This window comes from Urocitellus parryii, chromosome 2 (assembly GCF_045843805.1).
Source record: "Urocitellus parryii isolate mUroPar1 chromosome 2, mUroPar1.hap1, whole genome shotgun sequence".
Classification (NCBI taxonomy): domain Eukaryota; kingdom Metazoa; phylum Chordata; class Mammalia; order Rodentia; family Sciuridae; genus Urocitellus; species Urocitellus parryii.
In genome coordinates this window covers 112,827,198-112,843,250 of record NC_135532.1, presented here as the reverse complement: position 1 = coordinate 112,843,250, position 16,053 = coordinate 112,827,198, and the positions used below count along the sequence as shown (strand labels likewise).

At 47.0% G+C, this 16,053-nt stretch overlaps 1 protein-coding gene across 1 annotated transcript in view; it reads right to left on the bottom strand.

Annotated features, from left to right (window-relative positions):
• The window catches only part of Rarres1 (retinoic acid receptor responder 1), a 40,635-nt gene extending 25,098 nt beyond the window's left edge, over positions 1 to 15,537 (bottom strand). Inside the window, exon 1 of the mRNA XM_026392925.2 lies at positions 15,192 to 15,537. Within this exon, the coding sequence (XP_026248710.1) occupies positions 15,192 to 15,482 (291 nt within the window). The 5' untranslated portion in view covers positions 15,483 to 15,537. The remainder of the gene's footprint in view (positions 1 to 15,191) is intronic.
• Positions 15,538 to 16,053: the final 516 nt, after the last annotated feature.

Here is a 16,053-nt window from a genome sequence, read left to right as displayed (position 1 = left end):
CCAAAGAAATAAAGTTATCATACTATAACGATACATGAATACCCATGTTTATAGCAGCTCAATTCACAATAGCCAAACTATGAAGCCAGCCTAGATGTCCATCAACCGATGAATGGATACAGAAAATCAGGTATAGGTACACCAGTGAGTTTAATTAGCCATAAAGAAAAATGAGGGGTCAGGCCCAGCAACCAGCCGAGAGACAGCAGATACACGCGCCTGCGGGGAACGCGGACCGGACCCACTAGGACAGGTCTGGTGGACAGCTGAGGGCAAGGCCCGTCCCCTCCCCGAGTGTCTGCAGGTAGGCGGGGGTCTGTGAACAAAAGCAGAGCGGCCCCAAAGCCTGCTGAGGGGCGGAACCGGCCCCTCCCCCAGTGCCTGCAAGCGAGGCGAACCTGCAAGCCACGGGCGGGCGGGTCAGGCCCAGCAACCAGCCGAGAGACAGCAGATACACGCGCCTGCGGGGATCGCAGACCGGACCCACTAGGACAGGTCCGGTGGACAGCTGAGGGCAAGGCCCGTCCCCTCCCCCAGTGTCTGCAGGTAGGCGGGGGACTGGGAACAAAAGCAGAGCGGCCCCAAAGCCTGCTGAGGGGCGGAACCGGCCCCTCCCCCAGTGCCTGCAAGCGAGGCGAACCTGCAAGCCTAGGGCGGGCGGGTCAGGCCCAGCAACCAGCCAAGAGACAGCAGATACACGCGCCTGCGGGGAACACAGACCGGACCCACTAGGACAGGTCCGGTGGACGGCTGAGTGCAAGGCCCGTCCCCTCCCCCAGTGTCTGCAGGTAGGCGGGGGACTGTGAACAAAAGCAGAGCGGCCCCAAAGCCTGCTGAGGGGCGGAACCGGCCCCTCCCCTAGTGCCTGCAAGCGAGGCAACCCTGCAAGCCACGGGCGGGCGGGTCAGGCCCAGCAACCAGCCAAGAGACAGCAGATACACGCGCCTGCGGGGAACGCGGACCGGACCCACTAGGACAGGTCCTGTGGACAGCTGAGGGCAAGGCCCGTCCCCTCCCCCAGTGTCTGCAGGTAGGCGGGGGACTGTGAACAAAAGCAGAGCGGCCCCAAAGCCTGCTGAGGGGCGGAAACGGCCCCTCCCCCAGTGCCTGCAAGCGAGGCGACCCTGCAAGCCACGGGCGGGCGGGTCAGGCCCAGCAACCAGCCGAGAGACAGCAGATACACGCGCCTGCGGGGATCGCAGACCGGACCCACTAGGACAGGTCCGGTGGACAGCTGAGGGCAAGGCCCGTCCCCTCCCCCAGTGTCTGCAGGTAGGCGGGGGACTGGGAACAAAAGCAGAGCGGCCCCAAAGCCTGCTGAGGGGCGGAACCGGCCCCTCCCCCAGTGCCTGCAAGCGAGGCGAACCTGCAAGCCTAGGGCGGGCGGGTCAGGCCCAGCAACCAGCCAAGAGACAGCAGATACACGCGCCTGCAGGGAACGCGGTTCGGACCCACTAGGACAGGTCCGGTGGACGGCTGAGGGCTAGGCCCGTCCCCTCCCCCAGTGTCTGCAGGTAGGCGGGGGACTGTGAACAACAGCAGAGCGGGCCCAAAGCCTGCTGAGGGGTGGAATCGGCCCCTCCCCCAGAGCCTGCAAACGAGGCGAACCTGCAACCCATCGGGAGGTTAGGCCCAGCAACCTACGGAGTGACACAGGTGCCCCTGGCGCCTGCTGAGTAGGTGGACCTTTGACCGACCAGCAAAGCAGACCTAGGGCCTGCCAGCATGGTAGATGGTTCACACTAATTGGAGGAGGATCACAACCACTACCTGCCCTGCAAGAGTGATTTTCCAACTATACAAGAGCAATATAAATAAATCGAGGGAAAATATCAAAGACACAACAATTTCACCAAGCAGAAAGAAACGCCAGCGGTATGAAACGACAAGGAAAGAAAGGACCACAGGCAATGCAGGTCAACTCAACTTTAGAAGAGGTAATAGCTGCAACAGATGGAATGTCAGATAGAGAGCTCAGGACATACATGCTTCAGATGATCTGGAGTCTCAAGGAAGACATGAGACAGCAAAATCAGACAATGAAAGATCACATCAACAAACAAATCCAGGAGGTAAAAGATCAATTTCACAGGGAGATAGAGGTAATAAAAAACAAACAAATAGAAATACTAGAAATGCAGGAAACAATAAACCAACTTAAAAACTCAATTGAGAATACTACCAGCAGAGTGGATCACTTAGAAGATAGAACATCAGACAATGAAGACAGAGTATTTCAACTTGAAAAGAACATAGATAGCTCAGCAAGTCTACTAAGAAACCATGAGCAGCACATTCAAGAGCTATGGGATAATATCAAAAGACCAAACTTAAGAGTCATTGGGATACAGGAAGGCACAGAGCTCCAAACCAAAGGATTAAGCAATCTATTCAGTGAAATAATACAAGAAAACTTCCCAGACTTGAAGAATGAGACAGAATCCCAAATCCTAGAAGCCTACAGGACGCCGAATGTGCAAAATCATAAGAGATCCACACCTAGACACATTATAATGAAGATGTCCAACATACAGAATAAGGAAAGAATTTTAAAAGCTACAAGGGAAAGGAAGCAGATTACATTTAGGGGTAAACCAATCAGGATAACAGCTGATCTCTCAACACAGACTCTAAAAGCTAGAAGATCCTGGAATAACATATTTCAAACGCTTAAAGAAAATGGATTCCAACCAAGAATCGTGTATCCGGCGAAATTAAGCTTCAGGTTAGAAGATGAAATTAAAACCTTCCATGATAAACAAAAGTTAAAAGAATTCGCAGCTAGAAAACCATCTCTTCAAAAAATCCTTGGCAAAACATTACAGGAAGAGGAAATGGAAAATAACATTGATAACCAACAATGGGAGGTTGGACAGTAATGGGGGGAAGGTAGTCAAAGAGGATAACAAATCAGGTTTAGTAACATCAATAAACAAATATGGATAGAAGAACAAACCATATCTCAATAATAACCCTAAATGTTAATGGCTTAAACTCACCAATTAAGAGACACAGGCTAGTAGAATGGATCACAAAACAAGACCCAACAATATGCTGTCTACAGGAGACGCATTTCATAGGAAAAGATGTACATAGACTGAAGGTGAAAGGTTGGGAAAAATCATATCACTCATATGGACCACGGAAACAAGCAGGAGTGTCCATACTCATATCTAATAAAATAGATTTCAAGCCAAAGCTAATCAAAAGGGATAAAGAAGGACACTTCATACTGCTCAAGGGAACCATACACCAACAAGACATAACAATCATAAATATATATGCCCCAAATAATGGTGCAGCCGTGTTCATCAAGCAAACTCTTCTCAAGTTCAAGAGTCTAATAGACCACCATACAGTAATCATGGGAGACTTCAACACACCTCTCTCACCACTGGACAGATCTTCCAAACAAAAGTTAAATAAGGAAACTATAGAACTCAATAACACAATTAACAACCTAGACTTAATTGACATATATAGACTATACCACCCAACATCAAGTAGCTACACTTTTTTCTCAGCAGCACATGGAACCTTCTCAAAAATAGACCATATACTATGTCACAGGGCAACTCTTAGACAATACAAAGAGGTAGAGATAATACCATGCATCTTGTCTGATCATAATGGAATGAAACTGAAAATCAATGATAAAAGAAGAAAGGAAAAATCAAGCACCACCTGGAGAATGAACAATAGGTTGCTGAGTGATCAATGGGTATTAGAAGACATCAAGGAGGAAATTAAAAAATTCCTAGAGTTAAATGAAAACACAGACACAACATATCGGAATCTTTGGGACACATTGAAAGCAGTTCTAAGAGGAAAATTCATTGCTTGGAGTTCATTCCTCAAAAAAAGAAAAAACCAACAAATAAATGATCTCATACTTCATCTCAAAATCCTAGAAAAAGAAGAGCAAAACAACAGCAAAAGAAGTAGAAGGCAAGAAATAATTAAAATCAGAGCTGAAATTAATGAAATTGAAACAAAAGAAACAATTGAAAAAATTGACAAAACTAAAAGCTGGTTCTTTGAAAAAATAAATAAAATTGACAGACCCTTAGCCATGCTAACGAAGAGAAGAAGAGAGAGAACCCAAATTACTTGCATACGGGATGAAAAAGGCAATATCACAACAGACACTTCAGAAATACAGAAGATAATCAGAAATTACTTTGAATCCTTATACTCCAATAAAATAGAAGATAGTGAAGGCATAGATAAATTCCTTGAGTCTTACGATCTGCCCAGATTGAGCCAGGAGGATATAGACAACCTAAACAGACCAATAACAATAGAGGAAATAGAAGAAACCATCAAAAGACTACCAACTAAGAAAAGCCCAGGACCGGACGGGTATACAGCAGAGTTTTACAAAACCTTTAAAGAGGAACTAACACCAATACTTTTCAAGCTATTTCAGGAAATAGAAAAAGAGGGAGAACTTCCAAATTCATTCTACGAGGCCAACATCACCCTGATTCCGAAACCAGACAAAGACACTTCAAAGAAAGAAAACTACAGACCAATATCTCTAATGAACCTTGATGCAAAAATCCTCAATAAAATTCTGGCGAATCGGATTCAAATACATATCAAAAAAATTATACACCATGATCAAGTAGGATTCATCCCTGGTATGCAAGGTTGGTTCAATATACGGAAATCAATAAATGTTATCCACCACATCAATAGACTTAAAAATAAGAACCATATGATCATCTCGATAGATGCAGAAAAAGCATTCGACAAAGTACAGCATCCCTTTATGTTCAAAACTCTAGAAAAATTAGGGATAACTGGATCATACCTCAACATTGTAAAAGCAATCTATGATAAGCCACAGGCCAGCATCATTCTGAATGGAGAAAAATTGAAGGCATTCCCTCTAAGATCTGGTACAAGACAGGGATGCCCTCTCTCACCACTTCTGTTCAACATAGTCCTCGAAACACTGGCCAGAGCAATAAGGCAGACGAAAGAAATTAAAGGCATAAAAATAGGAAAAGAAGAACTTAAATTATCACTATTTGCAGATGATATGATTCTATACCTAGCAGACCCAAAAGGGTCTACAATGAAGCTATTAGAGCTAATAAATGAATTCAGCAAAGTGGCAGGATATAAGATCAACACGCATAAATCAAAGGCATTCCTGTATATAAGCGACAAATCCTCCGAAACGGAAATGAGGACAACTACTCCATTCACAATATCCCCCCAAAAAATAAAATACTTGGGAATCAACCTAACAAAAGAGGTGAAAGATTTATACAATGAAAATTACAGAACCCTAAAGAAAGACATAGAAGAAGACCTTAGAAGATGGAAAAATATACCCTGCTCATGGATAGGCAGAACTAACATCATCAAAATGGCGATATTACCAAAAGTCCTATATAAGTTCAATGCAATGCCAATCAAAATCCCAACAGCATATCTTGCAGAAATCGATAAAAGAATCATGAAATTCATATGGAATAATAAAAGACCCAGAATAGCAAAAACAATACTAAGCAGGAAGTGTGAATCAGGTGGTATAGCGATACCAGACTTCAAACTATACTACAGAGCAATAGTAACAAAAACAGCATGGTACTGGTACCAAAACAGGCGGGTGGACCAATGGTACAGAATAGAGGACACAGTAACCAATCCACAAAACTACAACTATCTTATTTTTGATAAAGGGGCTAAAAGCATGCAATGGAGGAAAGATAGCATCTTCAACAAATGGTGCTGGGAAAACTGGAAATCCATTTGCACCAAAATGAATCTGAATCCCTATCTCTCCCCGTGCACAAAAGTTAACTCAAAATGGATCAAGGAGCTTGATATTAAATCAGAGACATGGCATCTCATAGAAGAAAAAGTTGGCTACGACCTACATGCTGTGGGGTCGGGCTCCAAATTCCTCAATAGGACACCCATAGCGCTAGAGTTAACAAATAGAATCAACAAATGGGACTTACTCAAACTAAAAAGTTTTTTCTCAGCAAAAGAAACAATAAGAGAGATAAACAGGGAGCCTACATCCTGGGAACAAATCTTTACTCCACACACTTCAGATAGAGCCCTAATAACCAGAATATACAAAGAACTCAAAAAATTAGACAATAAGATAACAAATAACCCAATCAATAAATGGGCCAAGGACCTGAATAGACACTTCTCAGAGGAGGACATACAATCAATCAACAAGTACATGAAAAAATGCTCACCATCGCTAGCAGTCAGAGAAATGCAAATCAAAACTACCCTAAGATACCATCTCACTCCAGTAAGACTGGCAGCCATTAGGAAGTCAAACAACAATAAGTGCTGGAGAGGATGTGGGGAAAAGGGCACTCTTGTTCATTGCTGGTGGGACTGCAAATTGGTGCAGCCAATTTGGAAAGCAGTATGGAGATTTCTCGGAAAGCTGGGAATGGAACCACCATTTGACCCAGCTATTCCCCTTCTCGGTCTATTCCCTAAAGCCCTAACAAGAGCATGCTACAGGGACACTGCTACATCGATGTTCATAGCAGCTCAATTCACGATAGCAAGACTGTGGAACCAGCCTAGATGCCCTTCAATAGATGAATGGATAAAAAAAATGTGGCATTTATATACTATGGAGTATTATTCTGCATTAAAAAATGACAAAATCATAGAATTTGGAGGAAAATGGATGGCATTAGAGCAGATTATGCTAAGTGAAGCTAGTCAATCTTTAAAAAACAAATACCAAATGACTCCTTTGATATAAGGGGAGGAAACAAGGACAGGGTAGGGACGAAGAGCTTGAGAAGAAGATTTACATTAAACAGGGATGAGAGGTGGGAGGGAAAGGGAGTGAGAAGGGAAATTGCATGGAAATGGAAGGCGATCCTCAGGGTTATACAAAATGTCATATAAGAGGAAAGGAGGGGCAAGACAAGATAATACAAATGGAAGAAATGATTTACAGTAGAAGGGGTAGAGAAAGAAAAGGGGAGGGGAGGGGAGGGGAGGGGAGGGGTGGGGGGATAGTAGAGAATAGGACAGACAGCAGAATACATCAGACACTAGAAAGGCAATATGTCAAGCAATGGAAGGGAAACTGATATGATACAGCAATTTGTATATGGGGTAAAAGGGGGAGTTCATAATCCACGTGAATCAAACTGTGTAATATGATGTATTATGAACTATGTAATGTTATGAACGACCAATAAAAAAAAAAAAAAAAAAAAAAGAAAAATGAAATTATTTGCAGGAAAATGAATTGAACTTGAAACCATATGTTAAGCTAAATAAGCCAAATTCAGAAGGTCAAGGGCCTGTGTTTTCTCATATGTGGAAGCTAGAGAGTAAAAATTTTAAAAAGGGGGGGGGGTGGGAACAATGTCATGAAAAAAATCAAGGGGAGATCAGAATAGAGGAAAGGGACCAGGGGTTGGGAGGCAGGGATGGGGGAGGGGAAGAGCAGGGGAGTGACACTGGCCAAATTATATTGCCATATTGTGTGAAAGAACCAATATGTAACAACAAACCCCACCATTATGTACAACTATAACGTACCAATAAAAAATTAACCTGTTCTAATCCCCAGGTTTTACACTGCAGAAGGGATTTGCCAATGCAATTAAGTTAGTGACCAGGAAATGGACAGGTCCAGGGCCATCACAGGGTCCTCAGAAGAAGATAGAGCACAATCAGGAGATAGGGTAGAACCATGAACCCAGGAGAGGAAGGTAGCCCTTAGAAACCCCATAGATACCTTATCTGTAGCCCAGGGACATCCATTGCCAATCTCTGATGTCCAGGACTGCAAATGAATAAACTTGTACGACTTTAATCCCCTGGGTTTGTGGCAATTTGCTGTAGCAGTGATGGTCAAGTGGCAACTCCTTCCTATTTCTTTTTATCTCATTAATAGCTACCACCTGCTCATTTCTGCTGCTGTATTCATGCTTGCTCAGCAGCTGTGGCAGGAACCAGAGCTGCCTGGAAAAAGAGGGTGACATCAAGGTTACTTGCATGAGAACCCACGTCTGTCCTGTGTAAAAGATCCTGAAAACAAAGAGGCAATGCTCAGCTTCTGGGGAAGATTCCCCCAAATCTGCACCTGTGCCGAATAAACCTCGCTCTCCTGCATCTCCTCATCTCTTTCCAGTGCCATAATCTTCAGTAACATATTTTGGTGCATTGGCCGGGAAACTGACAACCAAGCTGGCCATTTGTGTCAACACTGTCGGGAACTAGAGAAGGCCTTGGCCACCAGCCTGGTGACAGACAGACAGATGCCGCTTGACAATTTGCCAGATCCTGACTCTCACTCCAGCTGGCCCTGGCTCTCATTACCTTATTAAATGACTCAGAAGGAAGGCCACCAAACTGGTACATCCTGGGGGCATCTGCCAGATTCTACCCTATGGCAGAAGGGGAAACTGACCACTTCCCAGGGACCACAGTGTCATTCAGTACAGGATTTGCTTACTAGGGGGCCTGTCAATTCTGGGGTGCGTGTGACTGCAGATCCATGGTGACCTCATAAGCTTTAAGGTAGCTCCAGCCTCTAGGAGATCAAAAGTCCCTCTCTTCAGGGTTAGCCTGAGTCAGGGGCTTCTACTGACCTACCATTGATGCTAAGAGGCACCTAAATCTCTGCGAAGCTAGTGGCCAGGTGCACAAAAGTGTGCGTGTGTCCCCTCCTCATTGAGCAACTCCACCTCAGGGTGGGAACTGTCACATATGGGAAGCTCAGCTTCAAAACCTCTAATCTAGAGAAAGAGGGTGCTGGCAGGGGAAAAGACCCAGAAATTTCTCCAGATACACTCTGGGTCTTGTATTAAAATATTTCTAAAATTCCAGGAAAAAAGAATCCAAGAGATGATAAAATACTGTTGTTTTATTTGGACTCAGGAAGCTATCCAAAGCCTTCAGTGTTGACTCCAACTTTAGGCCTCTTCAAGGTCAAAACTCCCCGACTGTACCTCAGGGAATCATGCCAGCAATGACGGGGGAGAAAATCCACAGCCAGCCTCAGCGGCTCCCACTGTTCTTCCTGCCCTTGTCCTTCACGAGCCAGGTTAAGGAAGGAATTAGGGCAAAGCCAACAGATATTCAGATGTCATTTGGGGGGAAGAACTAGGAATGGTTTGAAAGACAACAATAACAGCTTGAGAATAATTACGGCCATGTCATTTTTTAAAATTCAAACCTCTGTCTCATTTAAGCCTGTGGTTTCTAAGATAAATTCACATTTGGTCTTGGGCACATAAATTAATACATTTTGCTCCAGTCTTATTTTGTCCAACTCGAGTTTTTAATCCTCTGTTTATTCTACTGTCTTTGTTCAGAGGTCATTTATTCAAGAAAAAAGCTGCAAAATCTGTTTCCTGATGGTTTTTATATATTTGTATACATCTGTATATCGTATGCTATATCTACATATATATCATGTACATGGTATCAAAAATTGGATTATAGATAAGTACTCATATATTTAATAAATGGATACAAATGCTTTTTAGTCCACATAGCTTACACTTTTTTAAATATTTATTTTTTAGTTGTAGTTGGACACAATATTTTTATTTTTATGTGGTGTTGGGGATCGAATCCAGGGCCTCTCCTGTGCTAGGCGAGCGCTCTACCACTGAGCCACAGCCCCCGCCCCAGCTTACACATTTTTAAAAGAAAGTTCAATTTAAATTGCCTAGAAAAGACATTTAGTTAATTTACAAAGACACTAAAATATCAACTGCTAAACATAAATTCAAGTACTTATGACTTCTTAAATCCACAGGTAACATATTTGAGTATTATATGTTTTTATAAATTGGTAAAAACAACAGCACACACACACACACACACACACACACACAAAATGTCCCTAATGTTTCTAAGGGAAGCCACACAGGGTCAACAAAACCCTTCAAACTGGAGCAAAGGACAGGTAGTAGTCAGCGTAGATAATAAATGATCAGGTCGGAAAGATGGAGGCTAATTCAAACAAAAGGAGCAGAGAGGCTTCTCACTAGTCCCCAAGGGTAACTCCCTGAGGAGTCTCAGCTGACTAATCCTCACACAGACAAGCTTGAGGAACCAACCACTGGCTGATCAATGGCTCTTATTTTCTACGTTGATATATGTACTGTGACACTTTGGCACGGCCCCCTTTACCTTTCTCAGTTGTCTTAGCCTTCGCTTTTGTTGTAGGATTAACAAGAACTGCTCCAGCCAGTTGGCATGAGGTTAACAGCTTCCACTGGCAGGTCTTTTCCTCCTTTTAACAAGGTAGGTGCTTTGTTATATTGGTTGTCTGATCTGTGGACTTGAACCTCTCACCTGTGACCCATCAAGCCAAGATATCACCACCACCCTACTTGATCATACCCATTTCTCCTACCAGGGGACTATCCAGGCTGGATTTAAAAACAAAACAAAACAAAAACACCCACATCCCAGGGCAGACCTAGAAACATTCAAACCCCAGGAAATTATCTAAAAGATGGGTTTTAACTTTTGGGGAAATACAAGAATGTCCTAAGTATCATGGGGAACACTGCAGGTCAGCACCACTGGGTCCTTACACTTGGGGTGCTCCTAGAGTCGCATGCATGCTGGACACAGCCATAAGAGTCTCCCTTATAAGTGGACTTCCCTGGCTGGAGACATCCTGAACAACCATAGCACATGACCTAGAGCGGACCCTTGTTATGGCTGCTATCCTCAGACACTACGGGACTGGCTCTAAAGCATTCAACGGAGGCACCGGTACAAGGGCTGTTAAGTGTTCTGGCTGCATAAGAGAACAGGACTGGGGTAGTTCATTGCCAACAGTGACTGGGCCAGGGTCAGGCTGGATTTGGGAGAGGGGAGAGAGTTGCATATTTAACATCCCGAGCCTCAAGCCTCTTTATGGTAGTCATTTGGGGGCAGAAGAATCTGGAGCCCCACCAGACTCTTGGTGGTTACAATCGCCATCTGTGGTCTGTCCTTGGAGGCTACTGATGCCCTGTGGTTGCACAATTCCTGGCTCCACAGCTGGAAAGCCAAGTGGAAAATGTGGACTGGTTAAAAAAAATGTGGTTTAAAAAGTTTATTAGAAGATGGTTAGAAGAGGTTAAAACATTCCTACTCACTAGCTCATCTGGTGCATCTGGATTGGGTGACCGGCAAAATGCCAGGGAAGCCAAAGCTTCATCCCAGGGCCTGCTGGTCTCTCCCACCTCTGCCAGCAGAGCTGCAGACCAGGAGGGCAGGTGGTGGAGGAACTGGATGCACCTGTGCCTTTCAGCATAAGCAGGGCCTGGGCAGGAGGAGCCCCTGTGTGCTGTGCCCCAGGGCCTTGGCAGGAGGGTGCTTCCATGTCCTGCCCCAGGGCTTGGGTAGAAGGGGCCTCTGGGCTGTGCCCAGCACTCCTGAGAAGATCCTGGGGCTTGAAGAGAATGGTTCCTCTCATGGCTGCCTCCACTTCCCATTGTTCTCTCCCAAGGGCTCTCTAAAAGCAAGGAAGAGCTGTTCTTACAGAAAATAGATGATCATCTCACTATGCGTTTGAACTTCTCTTTTCTCCTCCATCAGGGTTGAAGCCTCTAATGCTCCAGTTCTTGCTTATGTGGCCTACATAACGTATAGCTTTCCTATTCTGAATGATCACCTCTGAATTATTGACATTAATGGAGCAAAGAGTTCAAGGGGAGCTGTGATCTGATGATTATGTATTGAAGTGCTTTAAAAGTTGAGAGGACTTTTAAAGAGAACAGGACTGGGGTGGTTCATTGCCAACAGCGACTCACCAGGATAAAGCCTTTCTTAAAGTTGGTATTCTCCTGCCTGTGACCCAGGGACAAGCTGGGTTTCTGCTGTCAGATCCAGGGTAGCTGACCCTGGAAGGACCAGGGCTTAGACTCCTGGCCTCTCGGGTGGCTGACCTTCCTCCAGACCTGCTCAGCCTGCCGAACGTATCACCTCATCACTTGATTAAATGCGACATAAATTGGTAAGAGTCCACAAAGTCCAAGTTCAGTGCTTTAGAAAGAATAGATAGAGGCAAGAGTCTAAACTTAGCTGTTGAATCAGGTTAGTGTGAGTCACAGCTAGGGAAGAATAAGTAGAAGATTATGCCATCTTATTATCTGCAAGTGTTCATTCCACTGTCGGCCAAAATGGACATTGCAGATGATCCCCCTGGGACGTTTCCTTGCTAGGAGCTCCAATTAAAGGCCAAGGCCCTATTATCCAAAAAAAAAAAAAAAAAAAAAAAAAACAAACCAGACTATAAATTGACCCTTAGCAATTACAATTGAAATGGAAACAAGGCCTGGTCGTGACACATGCTACCCACACATTTTGGCCAGCTGTTTCAAAGTCTCCAACCACTGGTCCTGGTCCCCTCCAACACCAGTCCACACACAGCATCTGATTCCCCAGCCAGCAGACTTCCTCAGGAGGTCACCAAGGAAAACTTGGGTCAGCCTCTAATGAGAGGGAGAGCACACAGGGTGTGTGTGTGTGTGTGTGTGTGTGTGTGTGTGTGTGTGTGTTGGTCCTAGAACTCCCTGGGGGCAGAAGGGGACTCAGCTGGCCAGGATGTGCAGATCCATCCCCAGCTCCACCCAGAGCCTCCCACTGCCCTACCTGTGGGCCTGAGCCTGTGCCACAGGAAGCTTCACTGGCATAGGAAAGGTGGCCTGAGGCCAGGAGAGGGCTTCGGGCAATTGTTACTTGAGCGGCTTTTTGACTTTTCTAAAGGGTTAGTGCTGTACCGCCTTTCACCACTAGAGGTCCACGGCGTTTCTAAAATGAGGGCCCTTGCGAGGCTGCGGGATCCCAGAGGGGAGTCAGGGCTGCTGGAGGGACTGAAACCCTTTGGTATGAGGCTGTTCAGCCTTTGCCCAGGACATCCTCGTCATAACCTCGTTCACACACACACATCCACATCTCCAAAATGTTCTGAGACAACACTCACCCTTGCTTTTGCAGTGCACTCACAAGGTTTGTATCATTTCAATAAAAAAAATAATGAAACAAGGCTGGGGGCGGGGGTAGCTCAGTAGTGCAGCATGTGTCTAGCACATAGAAGGCCCTGGGCTCAATCCCTGAACCCAAACCCAAACACCTGGACCTAGTAAATTGAGTTTATCACTCACTAGTGGGCCCCGAGTTTGAAAAACCCTGACTTAGCCTCAGCCTCTCATCTTGCAGTGGCATGTGGCCACCTGCTTGCTCTGGTGGGTCCTGACTGCAGCACTGAGCTCTCAGTTGATGCACAGATGGGATGAAGGGGCATCTTTCACTTTATCCCTCATGCTGGTGCCACAACTGCTCTCCTTACTAAGGCAGAGATTCCTCGAGCCACCATGCTGGGTGCTGCACAGGACTTGTCTTTGCTCCTCACACAGGCACCTCAGTGCTTCAGAACTAATCGGACCTCAGAGGCCTTCCCTAAGGACACTGCCCCAAGTCTGAGTCAGGGCCACCATGTCCAGCCTAGAACACTGTTGGTGTCAAGAAACAGCTGAGGGTTGAGCGCTGCCCCTGTGGTGATAACTCACATTCCTAGACCCTGGGCAGTGTACACACATCCTCTGTTGTGAATCTTAAAACCACCCTGCAGGATGGCAGAGCACGAATTATTTCCATTCCAAATGGGGAAATGGCCAGAGAAAACTGACACTGTCTCTAGGTTGTGTGGCAGCCGAGCAGGGCTCCCTACAGCACCCCAAGATTTTTGGCTGAATCTCTTTTCCTTGGTGGCTATAGCCACACAAATGTTTTACACCAGGGAAGAAATGGCAGGTAAACCGATGACAACAAGAAGCAGCCATTTCTCAAAGATTTTACTGCACACCTGCCTGCCCTAATCCATTGATTTCCTTTCTTTCTTCCCCAATGCCCCCTCTGAGGGGAACCTTTAAAATTCAGGACCATTACGCTATTACAGATGAAAAGCAGTAATGCAGTCTTGTATGGAAGAGAAAGGGAGTGCATTGTTACTTAACTCACTCAGGTGCTGAGAGTTAGTTTAATTATTTTATGAAAGGTGCCAAGAATGTTATTTTCAAGGGGGTGACTAAATGCATGAAATTATTATATTTAAATCCCTGAAACTTGAATGCTGGTGTACTCTAGAAATCTGAGCTTGGTTTTCTGTAGGGAATTACCCCCACTGATATCCAGGGAGCAAATTTTTAGGGTCCCTCTGGGCCTTTGGGTGGGGGCAGCATCTCTCCCACCCTGATGAAGAGCTCAAGCTCCCCCCCCCCACCTTTGCTGGACTAGAAAAAACAGACTTCTGTGTCCCAGAGGCAGAGAAGATGGTTAAAAATAGGTAACAAAAATAGGGTGCCCTTTCCTAGCAGCAAGTTGATGCTGTCATTCAATAAAGTTAGCCCAACTGGGTGCAGGAGGAAGTCTTTAAAGAACCAAGGCTGAGCTTCCAAAAAGCCATTTCCCACCTCTGATGCCAGGCCAGGGGCAATTAAACGACCATCCTGCTGCCACTCAATTTGAAACCCACCTGTTTAAATTCAACACTTAATTCTAGGTTGAGGCTGTTTGTGTATCTGCAGGCTTCATGGAATATTTGAGTTTGCTAGATAGGGCCACTTTGCTTAACTTCTGTAATTTGTTTGGTGAAGAAAGCCACTAGCTCCACACAGAAATAACCTGGAGCCTGCTCCTTGAAACGGAAGCAACCAACCAGGAGAAATTCCCAATCTTTCATTCATGTAGAAAAGTACGCCCGGAGTCAATCCCTTCTATCATATTTAGCGGATCCCAGCGCTGGAAGGTTCCTGCCCAGATGGATGTGTGGATTCCAACCAAATCATCCGGAAGCCCTGCTGGTGGCTTGAAATTAGCAAAAGTTTCGCGGTTCTGCATGGGAACTGACTCAGATTTTGGAAATCAGAGTTTGGCGGGAGCCACTGGTGGGTCGTGCCCTCAGTGCGTCCTGAAAAGGTCAGTGCTGGGCTTGGGCCTCTTCCTCAGTTTCCCTAGTGCATCTCTCACCCAGGTGTGAGTGCTGTCAAAAGCCGGGACCTGGGAAAGATCGAAACACCTTGAGGACGCGCCAGCTTTCCGCGGTCTTTGCGCGCCAACAACCGCTCCACGCACGGAGCCCGACGGTACTCCGCGAGATCGCGCTCCCTCCCAGCGCCGCCCGCCCGGCAGTCGCACAAGTGTCGCTGCTCTGCGCCGCCACTCACCTGCCAGCCGCCTGTCTGCACATTGGCCAGCACTCGGAGCTCGCTGGGCGAGCCGGAGTGGAAATTGAAGAAGTGCAGCGCGACGCGTGCGGCCTGCTGCAGCATCGCCCACGAGGGTGGCGCGGGGCCGTCTGTGCCCCTGGGGCCCTGGAGCGGCACCGCGGGGTCCTGGAGAGGCACCGCCGCGCCCCGCAGTGTGAGCAGCAGCAGCAGCAGCAAGAGCAGAGCCCGCGGCGGGGCGTAGGGGCGCGCGGGCCCGGGCGCGGACATGGTTTGCCCGCGGGGCTGCATGAACGCGGGCTGGCGGGGCTCTACCGACGCGGACCCACCCGGTTCGTAGCCTGGCGGGCTGCGCTCGCAGAAATAAGGCGGCAGCGGCCCCTCCCTCCCCCCGCGCCCCGCGCCCCGCCCGGTGCGGCCCGGTGGCGCCTCCGCGGCGCGGGCCCAGCGTGTGCCCGGATGAGCGGACAGACGAGGGGCAGGGGGCTGGCCTGATTTCTGCCCTGAGTTGCCGCGATTTCCCGATCCTGGGTCTCTGGGCCTGCTGGGACTCTCCCGGGGTGGGGCTGGGACTTCCCAGCGAGAGAAAAGGGGCCGGGGGAGGAAAGCGCGGCTGCAGCGGGACTGGAAGGGCAGGAGTGCAGGAAGCTGGAGTGAGGGGGAGAGGCGCAGAGGGAGGAGTGGACAGCAGGGCGGTGGCCAAGGCCTTTAGGCACGAACAGTCTTGATAACCCGGCGTGAGGCTGATTCAAAGGCAGGGGTAAACCGGGTTCCAGTGGGGTGTGGGTTGGCTCAGGCCCAGGCGGTGCAGGGATGAGGTAGCTCCTGTTTCTAAACCACAGACCAGAGGGATCCGGTAGAA